Source organism: Fomitopsis serialis (genome assembly GCF_022376445.1).
Source record: "Fomitopsis serialis strain Sig1Antser10 chromosome Unknown B0H18scaffold_2, whole genome shotgun sequence".
Taxonomy (NCBI): Eukaryota; Fungi; Basidiomycota; class Agaricomycetes; order Polyporales; family Fomitopsidaceae; genus Fomitopsis; species Fomitopsis serialis.
Window position 1 is genome coordinate 436,871 of NW_025954962.1, and position 25,865 is coordinate 462,735.

The window sequence follows — 25,865 nt, forward strand, 5'->3', positions numbered from 1 at the left end:
CTGTGAGGAGGGCACGCATGTCATCTTGTTGCTAGCCTCTCCGTGGTGAAAGTGCGGCTTCGCTTCGTATCCAAGGGGGGTTAGACGTCTCACCAATGATCTCGATGTGTGCCTTGTGCTGGCGAGGGAAGGATAATTATTACAAGGGCAACATTACACTCTCGTCTTTAGCTTTAGTATTGAGATGCAAGGTGCCGCCATTCGCAAGGCATCCCAGCACTTCCCGAGCATACAAATCTGACGCAACTCTAGCGCATCTATGGTATGCGTCGCCTGGACACTGCCAGCTGAGAGAGCGCGTTTATCCGGAGGGATGTAGAGTGCTGAAGCGACCATGATGAGTCGCAACGATCCGTGGCCGCTGGGAATAGTGCTCACCATCTACGAGTGTTTTATGGTTGACACTCGCGCTGACGAACTCGCCCGCACTTCCTGGACAGTCGTTGAACGGCGGTTAATTGCAAGTATGGCACGCCGTACTCACCGAACTCGTATATTGTATAGGCGGCATCGACCGACTGACAATCATCGGCATGCGCTACCGAGGGATTTCCCCGCGGTTGCAAGCACTCGATCATCGTATCTTCCAAGCAGCCGTATGGCGTCCGGATATGTGCAGCGTGCGTGAGGTATGGTGTGGATAACAACACGAAAGCTGGGTCCGCGTCTTTCATGATCGCAGAGAATACCTCTTCCGTGACGTGTCCGCCGTCCATAGGGATGCAGGTGGCCCCAGCCGAAGAACCGCCAGCATACCGACGATATATCCGATTGAATGGTGCACGACAAGGCATACGCGGGTTCCTCTTCGTACTCCCTGTTTCTGCAATCGAGCGGCCAGCCGTCCGGATAGCATCAGGAGCCGCACATAAGACGTCGCATTGCCGTCTGAGTCTACAACAGCGTCAAGGCGCGGATGACAGAGCGCATGCACCACAAATGCATGGTGGATGCATTCATAAGACGTCTGGAGTCGAGGTCTAGTAGCTGGGAAGTGACGCTGGCCCACTGTGGATGCTCCTTCACTGGCTTGCGTATCTTCTGTGGATAACGGCGAATGAGGCACGACTGGGAGGTGTGCTATTTCCATGTTCACCAATTGCTTATCACTATCACCGTGTTCAGTCAAGGTACACCCCGTGACGAGCAGGCTAAGAGAGGCCGTACCTTGATCGATAGGTGAGGGTGGGTCGTCGGGCAGGGCGAATGGGAAGTTCCTGGCCTACCATCCAGGTCTTCATATACCTCGTACCGGGCTCCCTACCCAGATCGCATTCTCCTTGTACCCGAACATTGTTCGGCAAGATGAGGGATGCGTCAATATGACACGTTTCATCACTAGAGATCCGCAGTTATGGGTATATCTCTCCTGGCGACGCTGGAGACGTCGCACGACCCGGAGAGAATGGATACGCGACGGTGGCTTACAGTACCTGTATCAGGCAAGTATGCAAACAGCCATACTGTGGTCAAATTTCGCGGACACCATCTGCTCCGCGCACAGGCCGTTCTTCCGCATCAGTGGCGGTATGGCCAGATTTCACAGACGCGTAAACCACTGAGAAAGCGGCGGCGGTGCTCGACTATTTGTCAATGAGTTAGATAGACCACGACGGTGTGAATGCTTTACTTACCGCATGCGAACGATGGCAGTGTGGGCCACCGTTGAACGTTTCAACATTCTGACCGCAGAACAACGCCGCTTCGACACCCCAATGGAAGCACAACATCGGACAGAGGCTTGGAACACCGATGCGCCAATGACGGGATGTCTGTGGCCCAATCATCCCGGGCTATGCAGGGAACGACAATAATCATCGGCTGCTCTCACACAAGTCCCCGGTGCATCTGAAGCAGACCAACATAGCAGTCAGCTTCAACAAGCGGCGAATACTCACCTGAATGATGGAGAACAGTGATCAGACGCCGCTGTAGATCCAAGGACCGAGTAGGGACTGCTATTACCCAACATTGCGACCCAATCGCGAGGATACAAGATCGTAAGTAGTCGTGACGAGATATTCGAGATAGGAGGGTGTGGAGAGAGAGGAACAGGAAGCGAAGTGGGGAAAGAGAGTGGTGCGTGTACGTTCCGACGTACGAGTGCAGCTGTAACAAACAACAATAGGGAGAAAGGTGTACGGTGCGGCACATTACGACGTGGTCTATATGCAATATGGCGACGGAAAAAAGTGTGAACGTGAAGACCAGAGGGAAGGAAGACGAAGATGTATGCACAGAACAATGGCAACGGACAAACAGGATGCAATGCGGACCGCGGAATAGTGATAGGAATAAAGAGGCATAAACTTCCGGCCGACAACACTAGATAGAGATAAAAGAGGTCCGGGTGTGTTCTACAGTAGCTGTTGTACAATGAGACTGCGAGCGGCGAAATGGAAAGAGCGGGAAAGCACCAACGCGGTCGGCCATGCGTAAATAGGAGAAACGTTGAGCGAGCGAGGTCTATGTCCCGCTGGCGAAGCGGGACCCCACTCCCGTGCGGGCCCTGGGCCGGTTGACCACACCAACCCTGACACCGGCCTTCTTCAACTCGTCAACGCAGCTATTGCTGTCGGGACCGGGGCGGCCCACATTCCCCCGCCCACATGCAGAGCAGTACGGGGCAGTGTTTTCCGTCATGCGAAGCTCCTCCACTTCGGCCTTGAGGTCGCGCACTTGACCCTCGAGCTCCCAGATCTGCCGCTGCCACGCACGACGCGCCATGAGAATCTGATCCTGCAACGCCTCAACCATAGAGGATTGTTCATCCTGTGAGTCCCGCGAAATCATAGGCGCCGACTTGCCATCCTCTGGTGGCCCCGCGTAGCCCCTGAGCTGCAGCGGGAACTCGGTGCTGAGCGGAGAGATCGCCGTCGCAGCTGTCGTGGGCGTGCCTGTATCCGGGTCCATGGTGACAGGACTCACGAGCTGTTCACCGAAGTTGTTGCTAAACAACGTCGAGACGGGGCGGAGGCTCAGACCGATGAAGTCAGAAGACATCGGCGGGGCGCTGCTAGGCGGAAGCGTGTCCGTAGCGACACTAGAGAATGACTCGCTGACAGTCGGCGTAATGGTGATCGTGTGGCCATGCGAAGACGACTTCTCGCTCACTGAGGAATGAGGGGCATAGAGCCTTGAGGGATGCGCCGATGTGTTTATCGACAGACCTGGTGCGTTACGTCTAGCGTTCAACTGACGCTCTCTCGAAGCGGGTGACCCTCTGTTCGATGGGGAACCACTATGCGAGTCTGACGAGCTGCCCGAACCGCCCGTTGCAGCACTCACCTCTCCATCCGCAAGGGAAGGAGAAAGCGAAGGAACCGGGACGCGATGAGCGGACCCCTTGCGCTCCCTGACCGCAGGCTGAGACGATATGGACGCCACCTCGGATGCTAGGGAAGGAACCGGCGGAGGCGGGGAATGCATCCCCCTTTCCTTCTCCTTCCCATTGAACAACCGCATGAATCCGCTCTTCTTGCGCTGCACAGATCTTGGCGGTAGGCTTCCCTGTGAAGACGTCTGGCCCGACATAGGCGGCCGCTGGCCGGATTCCGTCCTTGTCTTCCCACTGCTGCTTGCAGAGCGCGACCTCGAAGCAGAAGCCGGGCCCTCGAGGTCCTGGTCGGACGATACCACCTGCGACTTCGGAGTCGCATAATTGCTCGATATGACCGGGTTCGTAGTGGCACTTCTTGAGCGCTCCCGTGCCTGCGCCTGTGCCTGTTCCAAGGATATAAGCTTGATCGACGCCCCTGCGGGACTCTCTCCAAAAGCCATGAATGCTGGGTTGTTAACCAGCTTGTCGTTACCCCTCATTCTAGGGCTAGCAGGGCCTTGGGAGCCGGACGCGCCGCCGCCTATACCGTTCATCATCGATATCGACGAGAAGGACGGCTTATTGGCAAGCATGGGACCAGATATGCCTTTGCCGCGGGGGTTGTGGGGGGATAGATCTTTCGGTCCCGCTTCAACAGAAGACAGAGACGTGACAGGGGTCAAGGATGACATGGTGGTATTGGAGCGCGATTGGAACATGCTGCTATTCGCGGTACTTTCCGTGAGCGTTGCATTCGAGTCGCTTCTGTTGACAATGGACGTTGGGCTAGGAAGAGGAGGCTGGATACCGGATTTTGGGGACGAGATAGACTTCGGCTTGTCATAGGCACGGCGCACAAGATCCGGGTTTGCGAAGGGATGTGTGTACTCGCCGTAGGAGCTGGGCGTAGGCGAACGAGAGAGGGGCTGGTCAAATGACGTCTCCAACGGTGATAGTGATGTCGGGGAAGCTGGATGCACATAGCGTGACATCGGAGATGCATTGGCCGATGATTGAGCAGAGAACGGGGACGGTCTTGTGTCGGTAGAATCCGGTGCGATAGGATGGGCGTTTGAGGGAGTCCGAGGTCGCAGGCGCGAGAGCGAGAGCTTGTCGCGTAGCGTGGGCTGCGGCGAATTTATGGCAAGGGATGTAGAGGACATCGACGCTTGCGCTAGGGCACTGTGGTTGGTGTGAGCACATGACGAATGGTGAACAGTACAGGAGAACCTACAGTAGAGCGCTGCCGTTCCCTTGATATGATTCCATAGACGGCTTCGGCCTACTCTGCGACCGATTCGAATCGGTGCTCGGTCTCTTTTCGCTCTGCCTTTCGCTGCTTGATTTCCCCAAACCCCAAACCCTCTTGCCTCCGTCTTTCCGACTCCCGGAGCGTTTCTTGCCTGAGCTCGGGGATAACGGCTCCTCATGATCTGATGCGCCGTCTTCACCAACCTCCCAGGGAGCACGAGAGTGGACGGTCATTTTTGGACCGTATGTGCTTATCCCGGGCAGCTCCTCCTCGCTCGCTGCAGGGGACACATCATCCTCCATAGAAGGGTCGACGGAAGAGCACTGCGAGTCGTCGTCTAGATCGAGACAGCTCGCATTGGGAAGGTTGAGCCGCTCCCTGTCGAACATGGGGGAGCGAGGCTCGGACGGTGGACCCCGCGGCGGGAGGCTGAGCTCGTAGGAGCCCAGGTTGGCGTCGGCTGGAGCGCCAGTGGGTCTTGGAGAAAAATAGGGACGGCTATATACGGAGGGAGAGTCAGAGAACTCGGACAGAGAAGGGAACCGGCCATGGAGGTCAGCGCGGGTAGCACGCTGGTCGAGGAGATGGCGAAGGTGGTCCTCCCGGGCGTGGATGTCTGGGGAGTTCATGAGGCTCATAAGCAAGGACGGTGAGGAGTTGGACGGGGGAAGGCAGCTGCAGCTGGACGCCGGCGACGAGGACGTCGCGGTGGAAGAGCAGGCGTCGTGCACATCCGCCTGAAATGAACTCCTTCTGGCTAGCTCGTGCGACAAACACGCGTCAACACCGTCTATCACCCGCCCGATTCGCAACCCTCCTTCTAGCCTGCAGCGTGTCTCCGCAAATTCTGAATTCGCCGAGACGCGTCGTCGTTGGCAGGTTGTTCTCGCGCGAACAGCTCTGTGTGAATCGCACAGCACGGACGCGCCCAAACGCGCTGAAGTGGCTCCATATTTGCTCAAAACGCAGGTGTCCGCGAGCCCTATTGGCGCTGATCGACCTGCCTCTCTGAATCTTCGGATCCTGGCTTGGGCGTTTGTGGTGTGCGGCGGTGACCATCCACTGGCACAGCAGGTTGATATGTATCGCGGCAAGCCCGGGGTTGAGCTCGACCAGTTGTACCACGCTGACTATTGTCACGCATTCACGGGCTTGAGCAAGCCAACAGCGGAGACGGACAAGTTGAGCAGCAGAGATCGCAGATACGCCCGATGCATCTAACTCATCGGGCCCTCCGTCCCAGATTGGTAGGCACCGAGGAAGCGCCCCGGTCTTTTCGCAGGTCGGCCGCTCCTGCTCTTTGGCATCTACTATTTGTCTCTTCTGACATATTTCTCCCCTTGCACTTTGGCGTTGCGACACAGGCCTTCAGAATGTCACTCCCAGAGACTCTAGTACGGTTGCATCCTCGTGAAGAAGACATTTCCTCATCGCAGCCATCAACCTCCGCACTTCCTCTCACCCACTCTGCCGCCGGTCGTGTATCCGGCAAGCCATGGAAACAACCCAAAACAGCGACAGTGTATGTGGGCCGTCTTGCATGTCAATACCTGTGTCTCACTCTGATGACTTCTGTAGCCGTACGCTGCTCCCAGACGGCCTAAAGTCTAAGAGCTGGGAAGATCGCATGCAAAAGACACAAAAGGAGAAGGCCATCAAGAAATTGCAGGCCGAGCTTAGCGAGGAGAAAAGGGCCGAGAAGGAGCGGTAAGCAGCGCTCATCTTGCATATCCAACTGCGCTTGGTGCTCACAGACGACGCTGGGCAGTCGGAAACAGATCACCGTGGAGCGCAAGAAAGCTGCGGAGGAGCGCCGTAGACTGGAGGAGGACAAAGCGAAGGTGTGTAGCGTTTTGCCTACTGTCATGCCCTCATCTGAGTGTCCTCGTGTAGTGGGCGCACGGAAGGCTGCACGCATGCGCCGCAAGGCTGGTCGTACCAAGAAGATCAATCATTGACACACCCCTGTGTCAACACGACGTGGACGGGGTCTTCGTGCCCTGCATCATGTCATGGCTGTGGTCGTCGAGTTTGAAATGCACCTCGCTATGCATCGTCAGTTGTTCTGCCTGCTTGGGAGTGTCGCGAGATGGAGAGGTGCATGGATGGAATGGTTCCCGGGGATTGGCGGCGTTTAGTGCTGGAACGGCATGTTTTACGGACCAAACCTACGATGGTACGCCACGAAAGCCGGACCAGTATACTACTAAGTACTGTACGCGACCGCTGTAGGATGGTTACGCTGCCAAGACAGTATGTCAAGGGATGCAGACAACTATCTAATCGGGCTATTGCTCTGCCTGCAGCCAGTGCCTAGTAGAATCCTTGGAACTGACAACGGACTAACATGTGCTCTTGGGACCTTGCAATCATCAAGCGCGGGGCTGACCACACGTCGTCCGGCGTAGCATAATTTAAATGGATATAAATCTCAATGCATACCAGACGCGGGCCATGACATGCATGACATCCACGATTGTTCCCTCACGTACTCGACGTTATCATCTTCGACTGCATGTCAAGCTTACTCCAGATAGTCAATACAGCCGGTTCGACGAGTACAGCATAATTTAGTTGCATGAAGTACACACGTACGTCCAACAACTTGTATTGAGTGGCAGCCCTGTTGCCAAATTCTGCCGCTAGTAGTACTAGGCCGTAGCAGTACGCTCCGCCGCCAACGACTCCAGGAGCTCCGGCGAACGAGGATACCTGAAGTCCACCTCGCGTCTGGGTCGACCTCCCTGCCATGCTCGTCGACCGCCTTCGATAGGTTAAACACGGTAAGCAGGCTAGACACGTTCAGGGATAGAGATGTCTCGGCAAAGTGCTGGCCTGAACGCCCAACGAGGCTGTATCAGTAGGTTTCCGGGACACATAACGTAGACAAGCACCAGCAACCACCTCATAATGTCCAACTGGAATCCACCTCCCCTGGCTGCACAAACGGCTTGTCCAAACCGGCTACCACGCTCTCGCACAATGGACAGCTGGCAGCAAGCACGTCTTCCAGCTCTTTGCGCATCCGTTCTATTTTGACCGCGTCCTTCTCGCCACCAACGCGCTTCGTGGCACCGGTGCCTATGCCGGGTATCCAGCCAGCAGGTGCAGTGACGACGCTGGCGAGCGCGTCTGGGATGATGAGGTCCCGTAGACGATCGCCGGCGGACAGGAGATTGCGCCCGAGCGAGGCAGCACCGCGAGTGCCATTCTGTGCAACGCCGAAGTTGGCGGACAGAAGTGTTCGTTGCGACGTGGGTTGTCGAGGGAGCGGTGTTGAGGGGTTCACACTGCCAGTGCGATCTAATGCACCTTTCTGCGTCAATTTCATCAGTTCCGATTGCACGTTGACGATGCGCCGGAGTGCGTGCGCGGGCAGGTACTCCTTCGTCTGGAAACGACGTTAGGACCTCGCTTTAACATGAGTTGCCAGAATAAGTGACTTACAAGACCGATGAGACAGTCGGCATGGAAGGTATGTTGGCACGGGAAGACATAGAACTGTCTGGTAAAGAGCGCCTGGTGGCATACCGAGCACTTCTCCGTTGAATCGACGGTGATGAAGCGTTTCTGCAGGGCACTGATATCCTGTTTGATAGCCTCGGCGTTGCGAGTTGCTTCGTCCATTTCCGCCTTCAACGTGTCGATGTGTGCAGAGTAGTCTTCGAGCGCGGTACATATCTCGTCCTTGAAGTCGTCGATAACAACGAAGTCAGGGAAGAACGGCAGTATGTCCTCAATCTTGAGTAACTCGGTGTTCTCCAGGAAACGCATAGCCCTATTCATAAGAAGAATGAGCAGAGTTTGCAGACCAGAACTTCGCGCGAACATACATCTTGATGTCTTGCTTGTCCTGTACCACGTACTTCGCGATCTTCAACCAGAGCTTCTTCCGTAACTGGTCGTCATCTTCGGGCATGTCGGCGTTGATCTTCGCCAGCTCCAGATCGCCCTTCTCGAGCGCAAGGTCGACGCTGCTTTCGTATAGACCCATCTTTGAATAGATATGCACGCATGGCTGCGTCCGGCCTGACTGTTTGCACAACCGCAGTGCATAGTCAAGGTCATAGTACGGCTTGCCCGTAAGAGGATCTGATGGTGCTGATGACAGGAAACGTAGTAGGGGCGCATCGTCGTCAGGGTGGGTTGCGCCAGAGGAAGAGCTCGACGATGACTGAGTGGAAGGGGAGGCGTAGAAGGTGATGACGAGATTGTGGATGGTCGGTGCGGTGTTGCTTCGTTCGAAGATGACATGATTGAGGTATCGAATTGCCTGGTTGGGTGAAAGCGGATCGCGGGGTGCATGTTGCAACTGGAGGAGGGCGGGAATGAGTCGGATAGGGTCGAGGGATGGTTGGCGCAACCAAGAATCAACAGTCTCTTTTGGTGCGTGGCGAATAAGGACAGGGCCGAAACGATAGTACAAGTCCAGATTTGACTGAGCAAGGTTCGAGTAAGCAAGGTTCGGAACTGGGCACACAGGTGACTTACCTGTCGCGCAATGACATCGATAGCTTTCGTCCAATCTTCTTCGAATACCCAATGTTCAACTACCCTTTCGTGGTCACCCACGATCGTTGCGTAGTGAAGATACATATCGGTCCGCCCATGCCCTTGGATAAGTTCATACACCGTCCTGGGGTCCAGATGCGCCTATGGAGTGTCAGCGACCTCGAGATGTAAGCGGGTTATTAGGTACCTTGTACGTCTGGAAGAACTGTCGTAGGTCCTCCTCCAATATAATACGTTCGGCCCGCAGATTGTCAACGTCATGAGACGCAGACTCTGACGCTATGAGGTCGTCGAGCTCATTGCATTTGCTGAGGTAGAACTCTACGAGCCACGTCGCAAGCATCATCCTTTGAGACAGATCCTAGCGACGTCCTGTCAGCCCTTAAGTACGAGCCAGTGCGGGAAGATTGCCAACCGTTTTCCTGGTCCTTTCCAAGCGGGACGTGATATACGAACGAAGCGCATCCTTCTCACCAACATCGAGGAATTTGAGGATCACTTCCTCAAAGCTAACTGAGCATTGAGAGTAGCACTGTGCTGATTGGAAGTACCGAGCCTCGTCAAAGAAGGCTTTCGCCTGGGCCGACATGACGTGGTCCCGTTGGGCTGCTGTCTGTCAGAGCATATCAGTCTGGTAGAATATGTAGAGCATGAATCACCAACCGTGGTATACTGGAGTGCCAAGTCATACTTGCCCTTCTCCAGGTAGATCTTCCAGACGTCCCGATGCTCATTTGCGACTACGAGCTCGAACAGGGATTGGTCCGTGTATACCCAGTACGTCTTTCGCACGGGATCTGCAGTCATACCGCGGATCTCCTCGCTAGGTTTCTTATCCCAGAGGTCAGGTTTAACAACAACATACGCAGAGTATGATAATCATACCAAAGGCAGCATTTCTTCGTAAGTCAATTGCTCATTCAAGTTCGAGATACCAATGACCTTGTCCCTGTAGAGGAGCATGAAGTGGAACTCGGTCAATGCAACAGACAGTGGCATTGCCGACGCCATGGTACTCGGGTACGGGAGCAACTGAGCGCCGTCGATCAAGTCGTCGGAGGTGGATTCGTAATTCAGCGCCCCATGGTATATACCAGGTTCTTGGAGTGTTGCATGAGAAGGCTTCACAACAAACTAAGGTATCGAACGTACGAGTCATCCATCCGAGGTACCTAGGCAAAGAGTTGGCTTGATCCGCGTTGGGGCCACACGTATGCAGCTCGGAGTAGTCGACATTGCCAGGAAGTTCGGAGATTGCTTAGTTCTGCACCATCAGTGCCGCTTATGCTACCGAAAGGGGGAATGACTGACTCGGTGCTGAATCCCTGTAGCTCGCGAACAACCCAAGGAACACCCGACCTCCATCATCGCCCCGTCTGTCAGGTATACCGACGAACTGGTATATTCTTGTCGGCGTAGTGATGACAACGTGGGCCTTCCGAGGATCTGCGGGCGGAAACAAGTCGAACTTGAGGCCAGTGACAGGCTGGCGCTCCGGAAGGCTGTAAACTGGTTGTAGGTACCTCTCTTGCGACTTGAAGAAGTCCTCCTCGGCGTCAAGCACGGCCTCAAAGATCGCGCCGCTCTTCGTTCCAACAAGCATCTCGCGCGTGGAGGTAGAATGGGAAGAGGCAAGCAGGGCAGGCTTGTTCCAAGCAATGCTCTCGACAACCATCTTCCACGTCTTGAGCTGCCGTGGCTTCTTCCACCCCCGGTAGAGATACCAGTTCTCTCCCTGCAGAGAGGCAATGACGAGGTGCCTCCCAGAAGGGTCCAGGAAGAGCCTGTGAATGGAGAATTCATTTAGCTTGCGAGGAATTTGGATCTTGACAACCTGCTCGGAGCGCGAGAGTTCGATTTGGACGATGGTATTATTGGAGAGTCCCATCGTCAGTACGTCCGACGAGACTGCAAGGGCCAATAATGGTGCCGGCAGGGTGTACTGTACACGGCCGAGCTCGAAGAGCGGCGCTGCGGGTACTGCGGCGTCAACCTGATCCTGGACAAGGGAATGAAGCTAGGAGTACATTGGTGAGAGTGTCACAGCTCACAGATGTTGCAAGACCGTCTACAACTGCCTCATCTTCGTAGGACATTGGCTCAAATCCCTCATATTGGACCTGTGGCAGAGAGGTGTGTGGAAGACCAGGCAGTCCCGCATGCTCAACAACTGTGTATTCCGAGAAGTTAGCAATGAATTTGGACAGCATTTATTCACGTACAGTCGTCGAGCATCTCCGCAAGGTGAGGTGAGCGTGAACAGCGGTGGTGCTGTCAGGTCTGAGTGTCAGGACGGTCGTGTGGCTGCAGCGCACACAGCGCGTCAGGATCACGTGGGCCCTCCTTACGGCGGTCGGGGAGCGCTGTGCCTGTCGTCCTGCGTCGATCTATGGTCGACAAGTATGCCTGGCTTGGTGCAGTGCTACGTCTATTAGTCTCGACTCTGTCTGTCCCTTCACCCTGAGCATGGATCCGGGGACAGGTCGGATTGTCCTCCGCAAGCATGGCTCGGAAGCGACCTTCTCCGAGCTATCTTATGTTTATCCTCTCAAGCTACTGTCTCCACGTCTCTCACCGCGGGACGCCAGCGCAGTATACGTTGTTACATATGGCGGTGGCTTAGTAGGAGGCGACCGCGTCCAACTATCGGTCATTGTGGATGAGGGGGCAGCTCTAGTGATGTTGACCCAGGTTCGTCTACTACCTTGCCTCAAGATATTCCTCACCCTTGATATATCGCTGTGCATACAGGGCTCCACGAAGGTTTTCAAGAACAGACCTGGACATAGACTCACCGCCCGCTCGCAGGGTACACTGTCCAACGCGGTTACCACACAAGTCTTGGAAGTCTCGATTGCTCGCGAAGGCGCGCTCTTCCTGCTCCCAGACCCAGTAACATGCTTTCGATCGGCAGCATACAACCAGTTGCAGGTATTTCGACTCGAGGCTTCCGCATCTCTCGTCCTCTTGGACTGGGTGACATCTGGTCGCAAGTCTCGTGGCGAAGAATGGGTCTTCTCGAGATATTACAGCATGAACGAAGTGTGGATCGGCGATCGACGACTGGCGAAGGACATCATGCTCTTGGAGGAGCAGGAGACGATTCGTTCTTTGCCACCACGGACCCTGGCCGACTCTCTTGCGCCGTATTCATGCTATGCGACGCTCATCATGTGCGGGCCGCTAGTAGAGAGTACACTAGGTTCTCTCTCCGCCGAATACGGACGCACGACGGTGTTCAAGCATGCTTCTCCTCCAGAACTGCTGTGGTCGCTCAGCGCGATTGGAGATGGGGCGGGCTGTGTGGTGCGGGTGGCGGCGACGGAGACGGAGACGGTCAGGAACTGGCTGAACGAGAGGCTGGTGCCACTCGAGGGCGCAATGGGCCCTGACGTCTATCGCAGGGCCTTTGGGTAAACAAGAAGGCTCGGAGGAAGATCGAAGAGCATGAAGCCCGTACCGCCCATATCTCACCGATCGAATCCACCGATCGTGCCGCCCTCAATGCCGCCCTTGCACGATCGGGTCGCCGACTACTGCGTGTTCGTCCGACTCAGGTCCTTGCCATGTCTCTTCCTGGGTGAGGCGGCTTCGCTCATCTTCAGTTCTCCGATTACGCCATGTGCAGTTAGCAGACCGTCCCTTGACGGAACATCCTCTTGTGTGTACCGGCGTCTACATTCCGAGGCATCTTCTTTTATCGCGCCAAGCGGACGTCTGGCCCTCAGGGCACCGCTGACCCGGTCGTCCTATCGTCGTGCAAACTCCACGATCTCCCTTATCAAAGTCATGACAGCATAAGAATGGCACCCTACAGCTGCGTCTCGTAGGTCCTGCTGCCTTCCTCCAGCCCGTCCTCCATAGCCATGTCGCAATCGTTCAAGGCTGCGTCCGAAGACGAGAAGGTCCATGACCCGGAGGTCGCCTCCGTCGCGCAGGAGAGTGTCTACCGTCCCGAGGTAGATACTTCCGGCGTGAACGGGCGGAAGCTCATGTGGAAGATCGACTGGCACACCGTCCCATGGTTGGCGTTCCTCTATTTCCTCAACTCGCTTGACCGAGGAAACATCGGTAATGCGAAGGTCAGTCACGCAAACACTGAGCTCTGAATTATCTTTCACCTCCCGTCTCATACAGCTGTATGGACTTGAGAGCGCCCTCCACATAACGGACAAGCAGTATTTGATTGCGCTCACGGTCTTCTTCTTTCCCTACGCCCTGTTCGAGCTGCCCAGTAACATGGTTCTCAAACGATTGCGGCCCTCGCGATGGCTGGCATTCATCTTGTTCGTGTGGGGCATGGCGACGACGCTGCACGGCGTCGCTCATAACTATGGCGGTCTCATCGGTGTGTAACTGTTTAGCTTCATCGAGAACAGGCAAGGAAACTGACTCGTCCTTAGCACTGCGTGTGATTCTCGGACTGGCGGAGGCGGGGTTGTATCCTGGCATCGTTTACTACCTGTCCTGGTACGTATGTCCTGCCCTTGACCCGTCTATAATACCAACGAAATCGTAGCTGGTACAAGCGCACTGAGCTGGGCACGCGAGTCGCTGTTTTCTTCACGTCCGCCACCATCGCTGGTGCCTTCAGCGGCTTTCTTGCCGTCGCCATCGAAAAGATGGACGGCATCGGCGGCAAGCCTGGCTGGGCATGGATCTTCATCCTCGAGGGTCTCTTCACCGTCTGCTGCGCGGTCGCGACTTACTTCATCCTCTCCGACTTCCCCGACACCGCCAAGTTCCTGAGCGAGACTGAGCGCGTTTGGGTCATCCGCAAGCTGCGCGCAGACATGAAGTTCAGCGCCGCCGGCGAGAAGTTCAAGATGAAGTATGTCAAGCAGAGTTTGCTGGACTGGAAGACATGGCTTGCGATGGGTATCTACATGGGCTTCGACGGTCCGCTCTTCGCCTTCTCGCTCTTCACGCCGACGATCATCAACCAGCTCGGGTATACCTCGACTGACGCGAATCTGCTCTCCGTCCCTGTGTACGTATGGGGGTGCATTGTGACCGTCATCGTGGGCTTTTTGGGTGACCGTCTAGGCAAGCGGGCCGCCATCAACCTGTACGTCGTGACCTCTTCAGGCTGTTATACCTCTGTGCTTACGCGGCTCCAGGGCACTGTTCACCACAGGGCTGGTAGGCTACATCATCCTAATCGCGTCGACGAGCGCACCACTGTCCTATTTCGCCGTATATCTAGCCATTGCCTCGATCTACCCCACAGTTCGTGAGTGTCACCGTCACATAGGCGACAGCGGCTCGTGTACTGACCCTTTTCACAGCAAACTCCGTGGCATGGGTATCTAGCAATGTCGAGGGCTCGTACAAGCGTGGTGCGACACTGGCCATGGCCATCGGCTGGGGCAACATCAACGGTGCGGTCAGCTCGAACATCTACCGCGCCGTCGACAAGCCGTGGTACCGCCTCGGCCACGGCATCGTCCTTGCGTACATCGCCATCGGCTGGATCTCCTCGCTGGCCTTCTACTTCATGCTCAAGCGCGAGAACGCTCGCAGGGACGCGGGTGAGCGCGACGAGGTGATTGACGGCATTGAGAATAAGCACGCGCGTGAGGAGAATGGTCACTTCGCGAGTGTAGATGAGGCGAGAGAGGAGAAGGGTGATGAATGGAGCGGGTTCAGATACTCATTGTAGCGTACTTCATTGCTATGTGATTGGAGGGAGGCCAAGCAGATATCCTTATTGGTAGATGTACAGATATTGCACCAAAACGCCCATTCCGCCGCCTCGAGGGCCAGTCCAGTCGGGTGTGATACATCGAAGCAGGAAGGATGTGAAACGAGTGACTGTTGTCATCGACGAAGTTGGACGTCAGAATGCGCTCGGTGAGACACTCTGCGGAACATCGCGAAAGAGTGGATTGCTCTGGATCGTGAGTAGAGTGTTTATGTGTTGATATGCTATCTACAGATGCAGTTCGATACAGATGCGGCAGTCCAACGGAGAGAACCATCCAACATGACTACAGGCAACAAGACGTCAGAATGCAGTCGACAATGCTATAGCCTTGGCTCGTCCACTCGTGATGTCGCTGCTGGCGCAGGTGTCTCCTCACCAGGTGTCTCAAGTGGTGGTGGTGCACTGCTCTCCCGATTCCGGTTCTCGTCAAGCCACTTGTCCATATCGTCCTTGCGGTTTGCGAACGGACGTGGGCCCAGCAACTTGATCATGTCCTCACTGGGATTTGTATGTCAGCGGGGCGTCATAGTCAACTCGCCTGAAGCAGACGTACCGAGTAATGACCTCCCGCTCCAGTAGCAGCTTGGCGACCTTCTCTACGTCCTCCTTGTGCTTTGTGAGAAGATCCCTGGTCCGCTGATGCGCAGTTCTGAAAGGATCGGTTCAGCCACCAACCACTGTTTGTCTATACTAACACTTACACGATCATCTTGCGGACTTCCGCATCCAACATCTCTCCAGTCTTCTCGCTGAACGGCTTCTGCCATCGCTCATCGGAGGCACTCGCACCACCGTAGCTGACGGGCCCGACCACGTCGTTCATGCCGTAGTTTGATACAGCCTCGAATGCCAGTCGTGTGATCTTCTGCAGATCGTCCTGCGCGCCAGTTGTGATGTTCCCTATGCCGAAGAAAATCTCCTCCGACACACGCCCACCGAGGGTCATGCATATCCGGTCCAACATCTGAGGAATAGAGAGGAGGTAACGGTCGGGAGGAAGGTACTGGTGATAGGTCAGAGAATGCCCATCAAGATCTGTAAACGCAAACTCACCTGCGCATATCCAAGTGCTCCTACACCTCTTGGGATGATGCTGACCTTCAGCAGAGGATCCGCGTGCTCCAAGAACCATCCGCAGATAGCATGACCGGCTTCGTGGTATGCGACCGTCTTCTTCTCGTCGGGGCTCAGCAATCTGCTCTTCCTCTCCAGGCCAACGATCACCCGCTCGATCGCACTTTCGAAGTCAGACTCTTCCACCGATTCGTGTCCATTGCGGGCTGCATGCAACGCGCCTTCATTGCACACGTTGGCGATGTCTGCACCGGAGAAGCCGGGCGTGAGCACGGCGAGCTTGTGTGCAAACGTCTCGATCTCTGGGAGTTTGTCGGACATCTTCAACGGCTTGAGATGTACCAAGAAGATCCCCTTGCGTCCGCCTACGTCAGGCCTGTCGATGGCTATGTGCCGATCAAACCGACCGGGACGCATGAGAGCAGGGTCCAGTACGTCTGCCCTGTTCGTACCCGCGAGCACTACAATGTGTTCGTGCGTTCCGAACCCATCCATCTCGACGAGCAATTGGTTGAGCGTGTTCTCTCGCTCGTCGTTGCCGCCCATAGACCGTTTCGAGCCACGGGCTTTGCCAATGGCGTCGATTTCGTCAATGAAGACGATTGCCGGCGCGTTCTTCTTCGCAGTCGCGAACAAATCGCGAACTCGCGATGAACCGACACCGACAAACATCTCGACGAACTCCGAACCGGACACAGAGAAGAAGGGAACATTCGCTTCTCCTGCTGTCGCCTTGGCCAGGAGGGTCTTACCGGTACCAGGAGGCCCGGACAAGATAGCACCGCGAGGGATCTTCGCACCGAGCTTCTCGTACTTGGCGGGCTCCTTGAGGAAGGAGACGAACTCCATGATCTCTTGTTTGGCCTCGTCCATACCCGCAACATCCCTAAACTTGGTCTTCACCGCTGTGTCCTGGTTGAACATCTTTGCGCGGCTCTTACCGAAGCCCAGGACACCCCCACCACCTCCTGTCCCACCCGCCTTCCGTGACAGGTAGAAGAGGACACCCGCGAAGAGGAGCGTAGGTGCGAAGTTCAGCAGATAGCTGAAAGCGGAGACCTCGTCATGGTACGCGACAGGTATCCGCTCGTGTGAGGGGATGCCCAGCTCGCGCTGCGCCTCGTCGACCTTGCGTTCGAACGCCTCGACCGACCCAATGGAGAAGTAGTAGTCCCCACCGCCAAGGGACGCGTTGGGATACATCGCTCCCGTGGCATTTGAGTGCAGCTTGACGCGGACCTTGCTCCGGTTAACGACGATGAGTTTGTCGACCAAGCCCTTGTCGAGGAAAGCGGTGCGGAATTCCTGCCAGGTGATCTCGCGGGAGGTGCCGGTGGATGAATTAGAGAGGGCATAGAATACAGCGGCGGTCGTAGCGAGTATAATGAGTTGGTTGGGGTTGAAGTTGTTGTCATTATTAGGTGGAGGAGGGGGACGTTGCTCGTTCTGGTTAGAGTCCTTGTCGTCCCGGTGCTCCTCGTTCCCCTTCGTGTCTCTCTGCCTCTGCTGCTGCTGCTGTTGGTGGTACCGCTGGAAGAACCCTTCAAGGCCCTTCAACGGTTCCTCCTTCCGCTGCTCAGATGCACTCTGCTGCTCCTCTGATGCCTTCCCCTTCTCCGGGACCTCTCCGTCCTTCTTCTCCTCCGTCTTCTTGTCCGCGGGGGGCTTCTGCTCCGGCGAGGGCTGGTGCTCGCTGGGTGTAGCAAAGGTGCGAGTAAATCTTGTCCGTGCAATAGGAGCCAGTCGCCCGCGCCCGAGGGCGGAAGCACGGAGAGTACGAGTGAGCATGAGGGTTAGGGAGTAAGAGTGGGATGGAGGATGCACCCGCCCTCAACGCACGCAATCCACTGCGGCTTCAGCCCGGCTCTGCCCATCCCCGAAATGACTAACAGAGACCCTAACCTAGGGTTCCACGGCACATGACCGCGTAAGCACGGCTTGACATACGTACGCGTCGCGGCTCGCGCGAACATCGATGTCGCTATTCACTCCCATCCTCTTCTCACTTGCATTCACCCGGGGTCGACCGCATGGATCTCCCGCATGGATCTCCAATATCTTCATTACATTTTTTGAGATCGGCATGACACTGTATGACTATTCCTCACAACCTTTAGTACTGGATCATCCGGCCGTCAATGATCGTGTCCGCGGTCAGCGCCGGCGGAGTGTAATTCGCGTAGCAGTCATACACAAAATCAACCTCCTCGATGCGTTCTTGCATGCCCTGGATGAAGTTTTCGAGCGGGCATAGGCCATTTGCGTCAGGTGTCTCGCAGTGGGCAATACCGGTAAGCGGCACGACGCCGTCGTTCAGCAAGAAACGGATGTAAGACACCGGATCGGCAGCAGAGCCTGCCTCAAGCGCTGTGCTCACGGAGGCAGGGCAAGACATCACCTGCGCGACCAGATTGGATGTGAAGGGTGCGATGTCGTGGACGTGGTAGGTCTGGTAAGCCGTACATGGGTAAGTCAGGCGTGAGAGTAACCTCTGGCAAACACTCACTTGGTAAGCAGGGATGTGGTCAATCGGAAGAGGGCCATTGGCAGCAAGTGTCGTGAAGTTCAATGCAGTGATGACTACGAGCGAGAGATTAGCCCTCTGGCAATGAATTGAATAGCGGGGCCAGTCGGATGCTTACTACTTGCGATCACCGTGTCGTGACTGGCGTCTACGTAGATGGGCTGGTTTAGTGGGAACGTGATGTTGTTGCCGTCAAGGGTCCCGTTGGTGGACGTGTCGAATGAAGTCAAAGGCTTCTTCGTCAAGCGAGCCACAAGCTCCTGGACGTAACCGATACCCTGGGCCGCGGCCGCGGGTTTCCAGGGCCATCGCCATACCAGAAGGAAAGGTCTGCAACAAAAGGTGTCAACCCACAGGATCGCGGCGGACAGCAATGGTAGTCACCAATGGAATAGTCAAATCCTCGCCACTCCTCGTCGGTGAAGAGACTGCAGAACTCTGAATATCCGAGGGCAACAGTCTCATACGCGCAAAGTTGTTGCATGGCATAGAGATCGCTGGTCGTAAGGTTCAAACCGGTGATGTACTTTTGCAGTCTGGGCACAGTTGCGTTCAGGTAGATCTGGGTCCAGTTGCCATACGCATAGCTGCCGAGATCTCCCGCAACGGCATCATTAGAGTTGGGGCAGGCGTTCCAAGGGGCCAGTGTGTTGTTGAAACCAGACTCCTCGATGATAATCTCTTGGTGGTACGAAGTCTGATAATCTGGAACGCCGAAGAAGCCCGCAGCAAAATGGATGCTATGTGAACAACTTATGTTCAGAAGCGTTGATTGCCATCGAGTTTGACGGCTACTCACGCGCTCTCAACCATCCTGTCTGTCATGGTGACAACACTCGATAAAGAACAGTACTCATCACAGAGATACCAGACTCACTCTCCGAAGTCGTCCGGAAGACAGGTAAGTCAGTAAACTCGGTCAGCAGCTGGCCATACTTGACCCTGAAGGCAACACCAAGGTCGAATCTATGGCAGAATATCAGTATTAGATGTGCTCAATGAATAGCACGATTTGACTAACGGTTGCTGGCGACCGAAAGGCGTCAAAATCTCGGCACCGAGCTTGTAGGTCCAAGTATTCAAGAACTCCAGAGGGCCCGTGGCGGAGAAGCCGCTGCCAGAAGCTGCAGCCTGAACCGTCGCCGCGAACGAGCTCGGCGCAGAACCTGAGGTCGGGTACCGAGCACCATGCCTGTGCAGCAGGTGGACCTGTTCAAGCTCGCAGCCGGAGGGGATCTGGGGATCGGCAGTGGGTAGACCGAAGGCATCGCTGCCGACGGAGAACCAAGGGCTGAGGTTTCCCCACGAACGGATGAGCTGGAACGGGGTACCCGTACCACTGTACGGAGTTTGCGGCGCCACGAGCGGGTAGGCGTTGGTGTTCAATGCAGCTACGGGGGCAGTGGCAATGGCTTCCGCTTCGGCGCCCGCTAGATGCACAGTCAGTCGTCACTTACTACCCTAGCGGATTGCGATTTCAAAACATACTCGGAGTAGGCCCGGGGTATCCGACTTGTTCAGCGTCTGGGAAATAGGACTCGTCGCTGGTGATTGTAGCACCAGGAGGAGGGTACACAGCAGATGCCGTCGAGCCTGCGAACGCGGAGGCAGACTCCGCGGCCGGTGCGGCGAATGCGAGTGGCAGCGCGCTGAGGAGCAGGAACGCCGCGACCATCTCAGATGCACTTGGAACTCGGGAGAGAACCGCGGCATGGGGTACCGTCTTGTGTGTATTTATGCTGTCGCGGCACGCCTTGAGCTTGACTCAGAAGGCCAGATTTACTGCATGCGCCGTGAGATGAGCGGGCCGAGATTCAAGCCGAACAACACTGCCCTCTCTTGATGAAGAGGTACAGAGCGAGAGTTCAACAGTACGCACGAGCGTCGACAGGACCAATCATGGCCGATGACGCTCGTTCGTTAGGCTTTCCAGGGGAGATCTGCCTCCCATGCGTCCGTGATGGACTGCTGTGCGAGACATCCTGTGGGTAACTTCACTCCCGTTCCTACTATAAATACAAGGTTCCACAGAACTTTGAGTGCGGTCATCGTATACACGTACCATATGCGTGGGCTTCTTGCACGGCACGCGACAACATCGCAATGGTAGTTCGCATCCCGTTAAGTAGCTGACAAGCATACATGGCGCCTTTGGGAGCAGACGGCCGCAGAGAGGTGGCAAAGCCGACGAACGTGCATGCAGAACCCGGATGATGTGACATGATTGTATGTTTGTTTGATGCGGCTTAAACGTTTGAACATCTGAACACTGAGCGACCAGCACAGCCTGAGTGAGCCATTCGACTCGGATGGTTATGCGATTAAGACTCATGTGCTAAGGCAATAAAAAAGCAAGACGGCTACGGGGCAAGTGTTAGACCCAAGTGGAGGACGATGAGCAGGGAATAAGGCTCCGAGTCGGGAAACGAGATCGAGAAACGACTTGTTATCGGCAGACGGATTGAAGCACGGAAGCGCGCGTTCACGTGGGCGCGTCGCGCGACGCGCGTCTCGAGTCCGAATCGCGTTGTATCAGCGCAGGCCGCCGCGTCCAAGGAACGTTGAAACGTGTGCAAGACTCATGCCTATAGGCACAGACCAAGACATTTCCCTGTTAGACATGTCAAGTTTACCGCGAATCGAGTACACGTTCACTCCGAAGTCTTACTAGTAGCCGACTATCACCGCTGAATTACATCTCCGCGGCATCCTGCCTCCCTCCTGGTTTTCTTAGTCCTCTACTGAGGCACCCGTCCGTCAATGATTTTGTCCGAGGACACTGGTGGCGCAGTGTAGTTCCCATAGCAGTCGTAATAGAAGTCGACCTCCTCGATGCGTTCCTGCATGCCCTGGATAAAATCGTCGAGCAGACACAGGCCGTTCGGATCAGGCGCCTCGCAGTGAGAGATGCCAGTTAGTGGCACGGCACCATCATTCAGCAGGAAGCGAATGTACGATGCTGAGCCGGTGGCGGCGCTGGTGCTACTGACTGCGCCCGAGGATGCAGAACAGGACAGCACCTGCGCGACGAGATTGGTCGCAAACGGCGCGATGTTATGAACGCGGTATGTCTGATAACCCTTCATTCGTCTGACAAGCTGAGTGAACTAGTGGACGCACCTGATAGGCAGGAATACGATCGATTGGAAGAGGACCGTTGGCTGCCAAAGTTGTGAAGTTCAATGCAGTGATGACTGCGCAAAAAACAGGTCAGCATCCAAAACCTTTACTGAGATAGCTCGCTCGCGCTACGACAGCTTACTGGTGGAGATCACTGTATCGTGGCTAGCGTCAACATATATGGGTTGGTCAAGAGGGAAAGTGATGTTGTTGCCGTCAAGCGTGCTATTAGTAGACGTATCAAACGTCGTAAGTGGGATCTTCGTCAGACGTGCTACAAGCTCCTGGACATAACCAATGCCCTGCGCGGCAGAGGTCGGGTTCCCAGGGCCAGAGCCGTACCAGAAATCAAGATCTGCGTGCAGGCGATTAGCTTGGTGTAGAACAGGAGAGATCTCCCGCAATCACCGAAGGAATAATCAAACCCTCTCCACTCCTCTTCAGTGAAGAGCCCACAGAATTGCGAGTAGCCGAGGGCTACTGTCTCGTAGGCGCAAAGCGATTGCATTGCATAGACATCGTGTGTGGTCAGGTTCAGGCCGGTGACATACTGTTGCAACCTCGGCACCGTGGCGTTGAGGTAACTCTGAGTCCAGTTGCCTGTGGCATAGCCGCCAAGGTCTCCTGCGACGTCGTTGACAGAGTTGGGGCAGGATGGGGATGGCGACAGCGTGCTGTTGAACCCATCGTTCTCGACGATGATTTCCTGGTGATAGGATGTTTGATAATCGGGGACGCCGAAGAATCCGGCCGCAAAGTTGAGACTATGCGAATTCTCCGTTTAACTAGGTGCGATTGCGTAGACTGGCTGAGGAGACTCACGCGCTTTCGACCATCCTATCTAGACTCACAAAATCCTGCATGAGGTGAGTAGCTCTCTTCATATAATAAGTGGGCTCACATTCAGAGGTCGTACGGAAGACAGGCAGGTCGGTGAATTTATTGAGCAGCTCACCATATTTGACTCGGAAGCCTACGCCAAGCTCGAAGCTACGAGTACGACGAGTCACTCAACACGCCGCCTTCCGCGCGATAAGTGCTTAAAAGTACTCACAGCTGCTCCCGGCCGAAGGGTGTCAGGACCTCAGCGCCGAGCTTGTAAGTCCAGGTGTTCAAGAACTCCAACGGGCCAGAAGCAGTGAACCCAGAGCCGGACACCGCCGCCTGGACATTGGCCGCGAACGAACTCGGTGCAGAGCCCGAAGTCGGGTAGCGAGCACCATGACGGTGCAGTAAGTGAACCTGCTCAAGCTCACATCCCGGCGGGATCTGAGGATTGGCAGTCGCAAGTCCGAAGGCATCGCTTCCCACAGAAACCCATGGGCTGAGGTTCCCCAGGAGCGGATGACCTCGAAAGGGGTGCCTGTGCCGCTGTACGGGGTTTGGGGAGCTATCAGAGGATATATGTTGGTGTTTGCTGCTGCTACGGGTGCAGTGGCAATTGCCTCTGGTTCTGCACCAGCTATAGTGAGATGCGTGAGCAGTAGGTCAGTCGTGCGTGATACTGATGCGTACTTGGAGTAGGGCCAGAATTTCCGACTTGCGAGGCGTCCGGGAAGTACGACTGATCGGCAGTTATAGTAGCCCCAGGAGGAGGGAATACAGCCGACACGGACGATCCGGCGAACGACGAGGCAGACTGCACGGCAGCGACAGTGAGCACAAATGGCAGCGCAACGCATAGTAGGGAAGCTATCGTCATCTTGGACGCTCCAGGACGTTGGACGTTCGCATGCTTATACGTGCTTTTATGCCTTGAGACGTTGGACACGGGGTTGTAGGCTCCCTGTGCATCTCGCCGCGTGGCAGATGGCAATTATGAGGCTTTACGGCGTCCGCTGGAAGCTGTACGGCACGAACACTACCTTCATCCTTCGTGATGAATAGCTCTGCTACTCGGCGAAGAGTACAATGAGTACATAGAACCAATCATGTCTGGTAACACCCATGGGCGAGAGATTTTGAGGAAGCCTGACACTGATGTGTCCATGACCTACTGCCGAATGAAAAGTGAATGGGGAACCTGGAAACTATTTCCAGCCATTGCGGGGTTACTGAGCTTTCCAGAGCCATGAAAAGTATCCGATGGGCCGTGGTCAATATACACACACCGCATGGTCCCACCGGTCGGCTTCCCAGAGCAATAATCAAGCCATGATCTCAGGGCAAAGGGTACCATAGTGACCCATCGACTAGACACTGACAGGTCTACGGCGGTGTCACAGGTGAGTCGCGGAGTTGATATGTGCATACGGCAGCGATCTTCGGAGTGCGCGAGAATGAGACACTCGAGCTAGATCAATGTCATTTCAAGTCAATCGCGCACAGAAGTCGGGCGCGAACAGCGCGGGGGAGACGAGAGAGGTGGTCGTGTGAGCAGAGCGAGAGGGCATCGTCCGAGTCGCGGAGATGCCAGTGCACGTGCACGTGGGCGCGACGCGTTTCCCCGCGTCCGGTGTCCGATTGACGAAAGGCCGCCGGTTGCACACGCCGTATCCTCTCCTCCTCGTCGGCTGTGACGACGAGGCTACTCTTGTGCGACAACCGCAACCGGTTCCATGCCGCGGTCGATGGGTAGGTTACACGCGCATGGCTCTACGAATTACACCTCTTCTACGGCCGGCAAGGACTCCTCTCTTTCCTCGACTCGGCGGCACTGCTCGGTATCACGACTACATCCGCTTCTCGGCACCTAGTGCGTCTATCGGAAAGTAGACCAAGAGAAAGACTAATGCGACAGACTCCGCTAGATGGCACTGCCCGCATTCCTCTCAACAGTTCCAAAGCCATAGGCGTGGCGAATTCTCGGGGCGAGAGAAGGTGTGATGCACTGACATTGACAGAATGCATCCATTGAGACTTGTACTTGGCAGCTATCAAGAGGACTTCTACGCTTGCTCCGCACTTTCTCTCGACCCCGAGGAGCTCCGTCTTAGCCTCAAGAAGGCACATCACATCGACTGGGATCCCTCCGCGCTCCCGCCCTCACTCGCACGTCAGGTCCTCTTCGTCGGAATATATGATGGCCACGGCGGCTCTACTGTCTCTCAGTTTCTTCGCCAGGAGTTGCACGGCTTGTTTGAGAATGTGCACAAGTCTCAGATCCCAGAACTATTCGATTGGACGCTTGAGCTGGGGGGTTACTTCAGGCGGTGGCGGGGCGGGGCCCTTGCACCATGGATAGACCCCAAGTCGCCCGGCGCCCAGTCAGAGCTCGATCTCGAGGCAAGGGCGACCCTCGCTTTTTTCGAGGTCAGTGTTGTCATGTTTTCAGGCCGTTTTCCGTCGCTGACACGTTACTCTGATCAGGTGGACAAGGCTCTATTTGGTGAACACGCAGCGAGGGACTGTGGTGCTACTGCATCAGTGGTTCTCTTGCAGTGTCTGGATAACCCTGTCTCTCCTTTCTTCTTGGCTCAGGAACTCGCGCTGACTGTCGCCCACGTCGGGTCAGTGTGCCGCTTACTATTCGTGTCAGCGCTCGCTTTGACACCATAGATGAACAGAGACACTCGAGTCCTACTGACATCAACTAAGAACGGGGACGTCATGCCCATGACCGAGAACCACCATGCCGACACCCGTGTCGAGGCCAGCCGGCTGCGCCGAATGATGGGCAGTGGACAATCCATGGACTCGTTTGGTGAAATACGGTGAATACACTTCTGCCACGAGTTTCTTTCATGTGTCCCTGATCATGGGTGTCTCAGGTGGATGGGTGCCTTAGCCAATACCCGCAGGTTAGTGCATGATTCGATGCACAATTTTCATATTGACCCACGCACGTTCTCGTGTATAGCCTGGGCGACTTGAAGTACAAGCGCTTCGGCGTGACACCGGAACCCGAGGTGCGGACCAAGCTGCTGAATGGTAAGTGTACCTGCTGTCCCCGCTCGCGTCACTGAGCTGTCGCATTCCGCCAGGCCCTGAGTATTCGCACATCACTCTACTCTCCGACGGCATCTCGTCTGTCTGCTCAGACCAAGAGATTTCTGACCTAGTCCGGGGCTGCCCGACGCCGGAGTACGCCGCAAAGCGGATTCTTCGCTACGCAGAGGACATGGGCAGCGACGACAATCTCACTGCTATCGTCGTGCCTCTTGCGGGGTGGGGTGGGATGACTGGCGAGGACCGTACGCGGGACTTGCGACAGTATAGGCGGAAGCAGATGGAGGGTTCGGAGAGGCATAAGCCTCGGTGGATGTAACCTCTTGTCGCCCTACTCTTCATGCCCCAACTGGCTGTGACATATTGAAGTACTGATCGTATCTCCTTCAAGCACTGTTGTAGCGGACAATCCACAATCTTCTTGGACCATTCTAGCGCATTTTTGTCTCATGTCTACCTACGTGTCAGC

At 55.7% G+C, this 25,865-nt stretch overlaps 12 protein-coding genes across 12 annotated transcripts; 4 read left to right on the forward strand and 8 right to left on the reverse strand.

The window, feature by feature from the left end:
• Nucleotides 1–101: 101 nt before the first annotated feature.
• Nucleotides 102–401, reverse strand: B0H18DRAFT_969390 (uncharacterized protein). Its single transcript, XM_048043593.1, has 2 exons — nucleotides 282–401; nucleotides 102–246 (listed from the first exon to the last, which is right to left on the reverse strand). The coding sequence occupies exons 1-2, from the start codon at nucleotides 379–381 to the stop codon at nucleotides 140–142; spliced, it is 207 nt and encodes a 68-aa protein (XP_047900249.1). The 5' UTR covers nucleotides 382–401; the 3' UTR covers nucleotides 102–139.
• A 57-nt stretch (nucleotides 402–458) lies between these two features.
• Nucleotides 459–1,348, reverse strand: B0H18DRAFT_189064 (uncharacterized protein). Its single transcript, XM_048037031.1, has 2 exons — nucleotides 1,168–1,348; nucleotides 459–1,109 (listed from the first exon to the last, which is right to left on the reverse strand). Exons 1-2 carry the CDS (start codon nucleotides 1,239–1,241, stop codon nucleotides 671–673), a joined length of 513 nt encoding a protein of 170 aa, XP_047900250.1. The 5' UTR covers nucleotides 1,242–1,348; the 3' UTR covers nucleotides 459–670.
• Nucleotide 1,349: 1 nt separating this feature from the next.
• On the reverse strand, nucleotides 1,350–1,820 carry B0H18DRAFT_189063 (uncharacterized protein). The gene is made up of 2 exons (XM_048037030.1): nucleotides 1,635–1,820; nucleotides 1,350–1,583 (listed from the first exon to the last, which is right to left on the reverse strand). Exons 1-2 carry the CDS (start codon nucleotides 1,785–1,787, stop codon nucleotides 1,470–1,472), a joined length of 267 nt encoding a protein of 88 aa, XP_047900251.1. The 5' UTR covers nucleotides 1,788–1,820; the 3' UTR covers nucleotides 1,350–1,469.
• A 303-nt stretch (nucleotides 1,821–2,123) lies between these two features.
• Nucleotides 2,124–5,486, reverse strand: B0H18DRAFT_969394 (uncharacterized protein). Its single transcript, XM_048043594.1, has 2 exons — nucleotides 4,554–5,486; nucleotides 2,124–4,501 (listed from the first exon to the last, which is right to left on the reverse strand). Exons 1-2 carry the CDS (start codon nucleotides 5,207–5,209, stop codon nucleotides 2,467–2,469), a joined length of 2,691 nt encoding a protein of 896 aa, XP_047900252.1. The 5' UTR covers nucleotides 5,210–5,486; the 3' UTR covers nucleotides 2,124–2,466.
• Nucleotides 5,487–5,536: 50 nt separating this feature from the next.
• B0H18DRAFT_189090 (uncharacterized protein) lies at nucleotides 5,537–6,929 on the forward strand. Its single transcript, XM_048037032.1, has 4 exons — nucleotides 5,537–6,093; nucleotides 6,150–6,278; nucleotides 6,340–6,412; nucleotides 6,465–6,929. The coding sequence occupies exons 1-4, from the start codon at nucleotides 5,783–5,785 to the stop codon at nucleotides 6,801–6,803; spliced, it is 852 nt and encodes a 283-aa protein (XP_047900253.1). The 5' UTR covers nucleotides 5,537–5,782; the 3' UTR covers nucleotides 6,804–6,929.
• A 147-nt stretch (nucleotides 6,930–7,076) lies between these two features.
• B0H18DRAFT_969400 (Pep3/Vps18/deep orange family-domain-containing protein) lies at nucleotides 7,077–11,355 on the reverse strand. Its single transcript, XM_048043595.1, has 13 exons — nucleotides 11,306–11,355; nucleotides 11,135–11,253; nucleotides 10,395–11,082; nucleotides 10,236–10,340; nucleotides 9,969–10,183; nucleotides 9,747–9,914; nucleotides 9,499–9,696; nucleotides 9,271–9,444; nucleotides 9,063–9,224; nucleotides 8,405–9,009; nucleotides 8,019–8,349; nucleotides 7,466–7,962; nucleotides 7,077–7,406 (listed from the first exon to the last, which is right to left on the reverse strand). Exons 1-12 carry the CDS (start codon nucleotides 11,316–11,318, stop codon nucleotides 7,477–7,479), a joined length of 3,264 nt encoding a protein of 1,087 aa, XP_047900254.1. The 5' UTR covers nucleotides 11,319–11,355; the 3' UTR covers nucleotides 7,077–7,406; nucleotides 7,466–7,476.
• Nucleotides 11,356–11,549: 194 nt separating this feature from the next.
• On the forward strand, nucleotides 11,550–12,500 carry B0H18DRAFT_867109 (UreD-domain-containing protein; the record flags this gene model as incomplete). Its single annotated transcript, XM_048039836.1, has 2 exons — nucleotides 11,550–11,774; nucleotides 11,835–12,500. The coding sequence occupies 2 exons, from the start codon at nucleotides 11,550–11,552 to the stop codon at nucleotides 12,498–12,500; spliced, it is 891 nt and encodes a 296-aa protein (XP_047900255.1).
• A 449-nt stretch (nucleotides 12,501–12,949) lies between these two features.
• B0H18DRAFT_867768 (MFS general substrate transporter) lies at nucleotides 12,950–14,745 on the forward strand (the record flags this gene model as incomplete). Its single annotated transcript, XM_048039883.1, has 6 exons — nucleotides 12,950–13,165; nucleotides 13,221–13,431; nucleotides 13,487–13,553; nucleotides 13,603–14,151; nucleotides 14,204–14,316; nucleotides 14,372–14,745. The coding sequence occupies 6 exons, from the start codon at nucleotides 12,950–12,952 to the stop codon at nucleotides 14,743–14,745; spliced, it is 1,530 nt and encodes a 509-aa protein (XP_047900256.1).
• Nucleotides 14,746–15,110: 365 nt separating this feature from the next.
• B0H18DRAFT_950114 (ATP-dependent metallopeptidase Hfl) lies at nucleotides 15,111–17,652 on the reverse strand (the record flags this gene model as incomplete). The annotated part of the gene is made up of 4 exons (XM_048041939.1): nucleotides 15,111–15,288; nucleotides 15,344–15,439; nucleotides 15,492–15,793; nucleotides 15,844–17,652. The coding sequence occupies 4 exons, from the start codon at nucleotides 17,650–17,652 to the stop codon at nucleotides 15,111–15,113; spliced, it is 2,385 nt and encodes a 794-aa protein (XP_047900257.1).
• Nucleotides 17,653–17,820: 168 nt separating this feature from the next.
• On the reverse strand, nucleotides 17,821–20,503 carry B0H18DRAFT_969412 (histidine phosphatase superfamily). Its single transcript, XM_048043596.1, has 8 exons — nucleotides 20,451–20,503; nucleotides 19,877–20,394; nucleotides 19,410–19,818; nucleotides 19,262–19,354; nucleotides 18,799–19,128; nucleotides 18,507–18,718; nucleotides 18,371–18,444; nucleotides 17,821–18,313 (listed from the first exon to the last, which is right to left on the reverse strand). The coding sequence occupies exons 2-8, from the start codon at nucleotides 20,061–20,063 to the stop codon at nucleotides 17,978–17,980; spliced, it is 1,641 nt and encodes a 546-aa protein (XP_047900258.1). The 5' UTR covers nucleotides 20,064–20,394; nucleotides 20,451–20,503; the 3' UTR covers nucleotides 17,821–17,977.
• Nucleotides 20,504–21,126: 623 nt separating this feature from the next.
• B0H18DRAFT_1113039 (histidine phosphatase superfamily) lies at nucleotides 21,127–23,210 on the reverse strand (the record flags this gene model as incomplete). Its single annotated transcript, XM_048032894.1, has 9 exons — nucleotides 21,127–21,459; nucleotides 21,509–21,582; nucleotides 21,651–21,863; nucleotides 21,917–22,272; nucleotides 22,331–22,349; nucleotides 22,410–22,498; nucleotides 22,563–22,777; nucleotides 22,858–22,970; nucleotides 23,024–23,210. The coding sequence occupies 9 exons, from the start codon at nucleotides 23,208–23,210 to the stop codon at nucleotides 21,127–21,129; spliced, it is 1,599 nt and encodes a 532-aa protein (XP_047900259.1).
• A 1,029-nt stretch (nucleotides 23,211–24,239) lies between these two features.
• B0H18DRAFT_1081432 (phosphatase 2C-like domain-containing protein) lies at nucleotides 24,240–25,715 on the forward strand (the record flags this gene model as incomplete). The annotated part of the gene is made up of 7 exons (XM_048031393.1): nucleotides 24,240–24,328; nucleotides 24,382–24,760; nucleotides 24,818–24,957; nucleotides 25,015–25,161; nucleotides 25,219–25,248; nucleotides 25,308–25,378; nucleotides 25,432–25,715. 7 exons carry the CDS (start codon nucleotides 24,240–24,242, stop codon nucleotides 25,713–25,715), a joined length of 1,140 nt encoding a protein of 379 aa, XP_047900260.1.
• Nucleotides 25,716–25,865: the final 150 nt, after the last annotated feature.

What these genes read in the sequence shown, in the direction of transcription:
- B0H18DRAFT_189064 (XM_048037031.1), bottom strand. Translation starts at nt 1,241, where the DNA reads ATGAAGACCTGGATGGTAGGCCAGGAACTTCCCATTCGCCCTGCCCGA. An exon ending in ACCCTCACCTATCGATCAAG is followed by an intron (nt 1,110 to 1,167) that starts GTACGGCCTCTC and finishes ACACGGTGATAG; the next exon opens with TGATAAGCAATTGGTGAACA.
- B0H18DRAFT_969390 (XM_048043593.1), bottom strand. Translation starts at nt 381, where the DNA reads ATGGTGAGCACTATTCCCAGCGGCCACGGATCGTTGCGACTCATCATG. An exon ending in ACGCGCTCTCTCAGCTGGCA is followed by an intron (nt 247 to 281) that starts GTGTCCAGGCGA and finishes GATGCGCTAGAG; the next exon opens with TTGCGTCAGATTTGTATGCT.
- B0H18DRAFT_969400 (XM_048043595.1), bottom strand. An exon ending in TAGACGGTCTTGCAACATCT is followed by an intron (nt 11,083 to 11,134) that starts GTGAGCTGTGAC and finishes TCCCTTGTCCAG; the next exon opens with GATCAGGTTGACGCCGCAGT. An exon ending in GACAAGCAAGACATCAAGAT is followed by an intron (nt 8,350 to 8,404) that starts GTATGTTCGCGC and finishes TCTTATGAATAG; the next exon opens with GGCTATGCGTTTCCTGGAGA.
- B0H18DRAFT_969412 (XM_048043596.1), bottom strand. Translation starts at nt 20,063, where the DNA reads ATGGTCGCGGCGTTCCTGCTCCTCAGCGCGCTGCCACTCGCATTCGCC. An exon ending in CCTTTCGGTCGCCAGCAACC is followed by an intron (nt 19,355 to 19,409) that starts GTTAGTCAAATC and finishes ATTCTGCCATAG; the next exon opens with ATTCGACCTTGGTGTTGCCT. An exon ending in AGTCTCTTCACCGACGAGGA is followed by an intron (nt 18,719 to 18,798) that starts GTGGCGAGGATT and finishes CTTTTGTTGCAG; the next exon opens with ACCTTTCCTTCTGGTATGGC.
- B0H18DRAFT_969394 (XM_048043594.1), bottom strand. Translation starts at nt 5,209, where the DNA reads ATGAGCCTCATGAACTCCCCAGACATCCACGCCCGGGAGGACCACCTT. An exon ending in GGGAACGGCAGCGCTCTACT is followed by an intron (nt 4,502 to 4,553) that starts GTAGGTTCTCCT and finishes CACCAACCACAG; the next exon opens with TGCCCTAGCGCAAGCGTCGA.
- B0H18DRAFT_189090 (XM_048037032.1), top strand. Translation starts at nt 5,783, where the DNA reads ATGCATCTAACTCATCGGGCCCTCCGTCCCAGATTGGTAGGCACCGAG. An exon ending in AAAAGGGCCGAGAAGGAGCG is followed by an intron (nt 6,279 to 6,339) that starts GTAAGCAGCGCT and finishes GACGCTGGGCAG; the next exon opens with TCGGAAACAGATCACCGTGG. An exon ending in TGGAGGAGGACAAAGCGAAG is followed by an intron (nt 6,413 to 6,464) that starts GTGTGTAGCGTT and finishes GTCCTCGTGTAG; the next exon opens with TGGGCGCACGGAAGGCTGCA.
- B0H18DRAFT_189063 (XM_048037030.1), bottom strand. Translation starts at nt 1,787, where the DNA reads ATGATTGGGCCACAGACATCCCGTCATTGGCGCATCGGTGTTCCAAGC. An exon ending in ACTGCCATCGTTCGCATGCG is followed by an intron (nt 1,584 to 1,634) that starts GTAAGTAAAGCA and finishes ATTGACAAATAG; the next exon opens with TCGAGCACCGCCGCCGCTTT.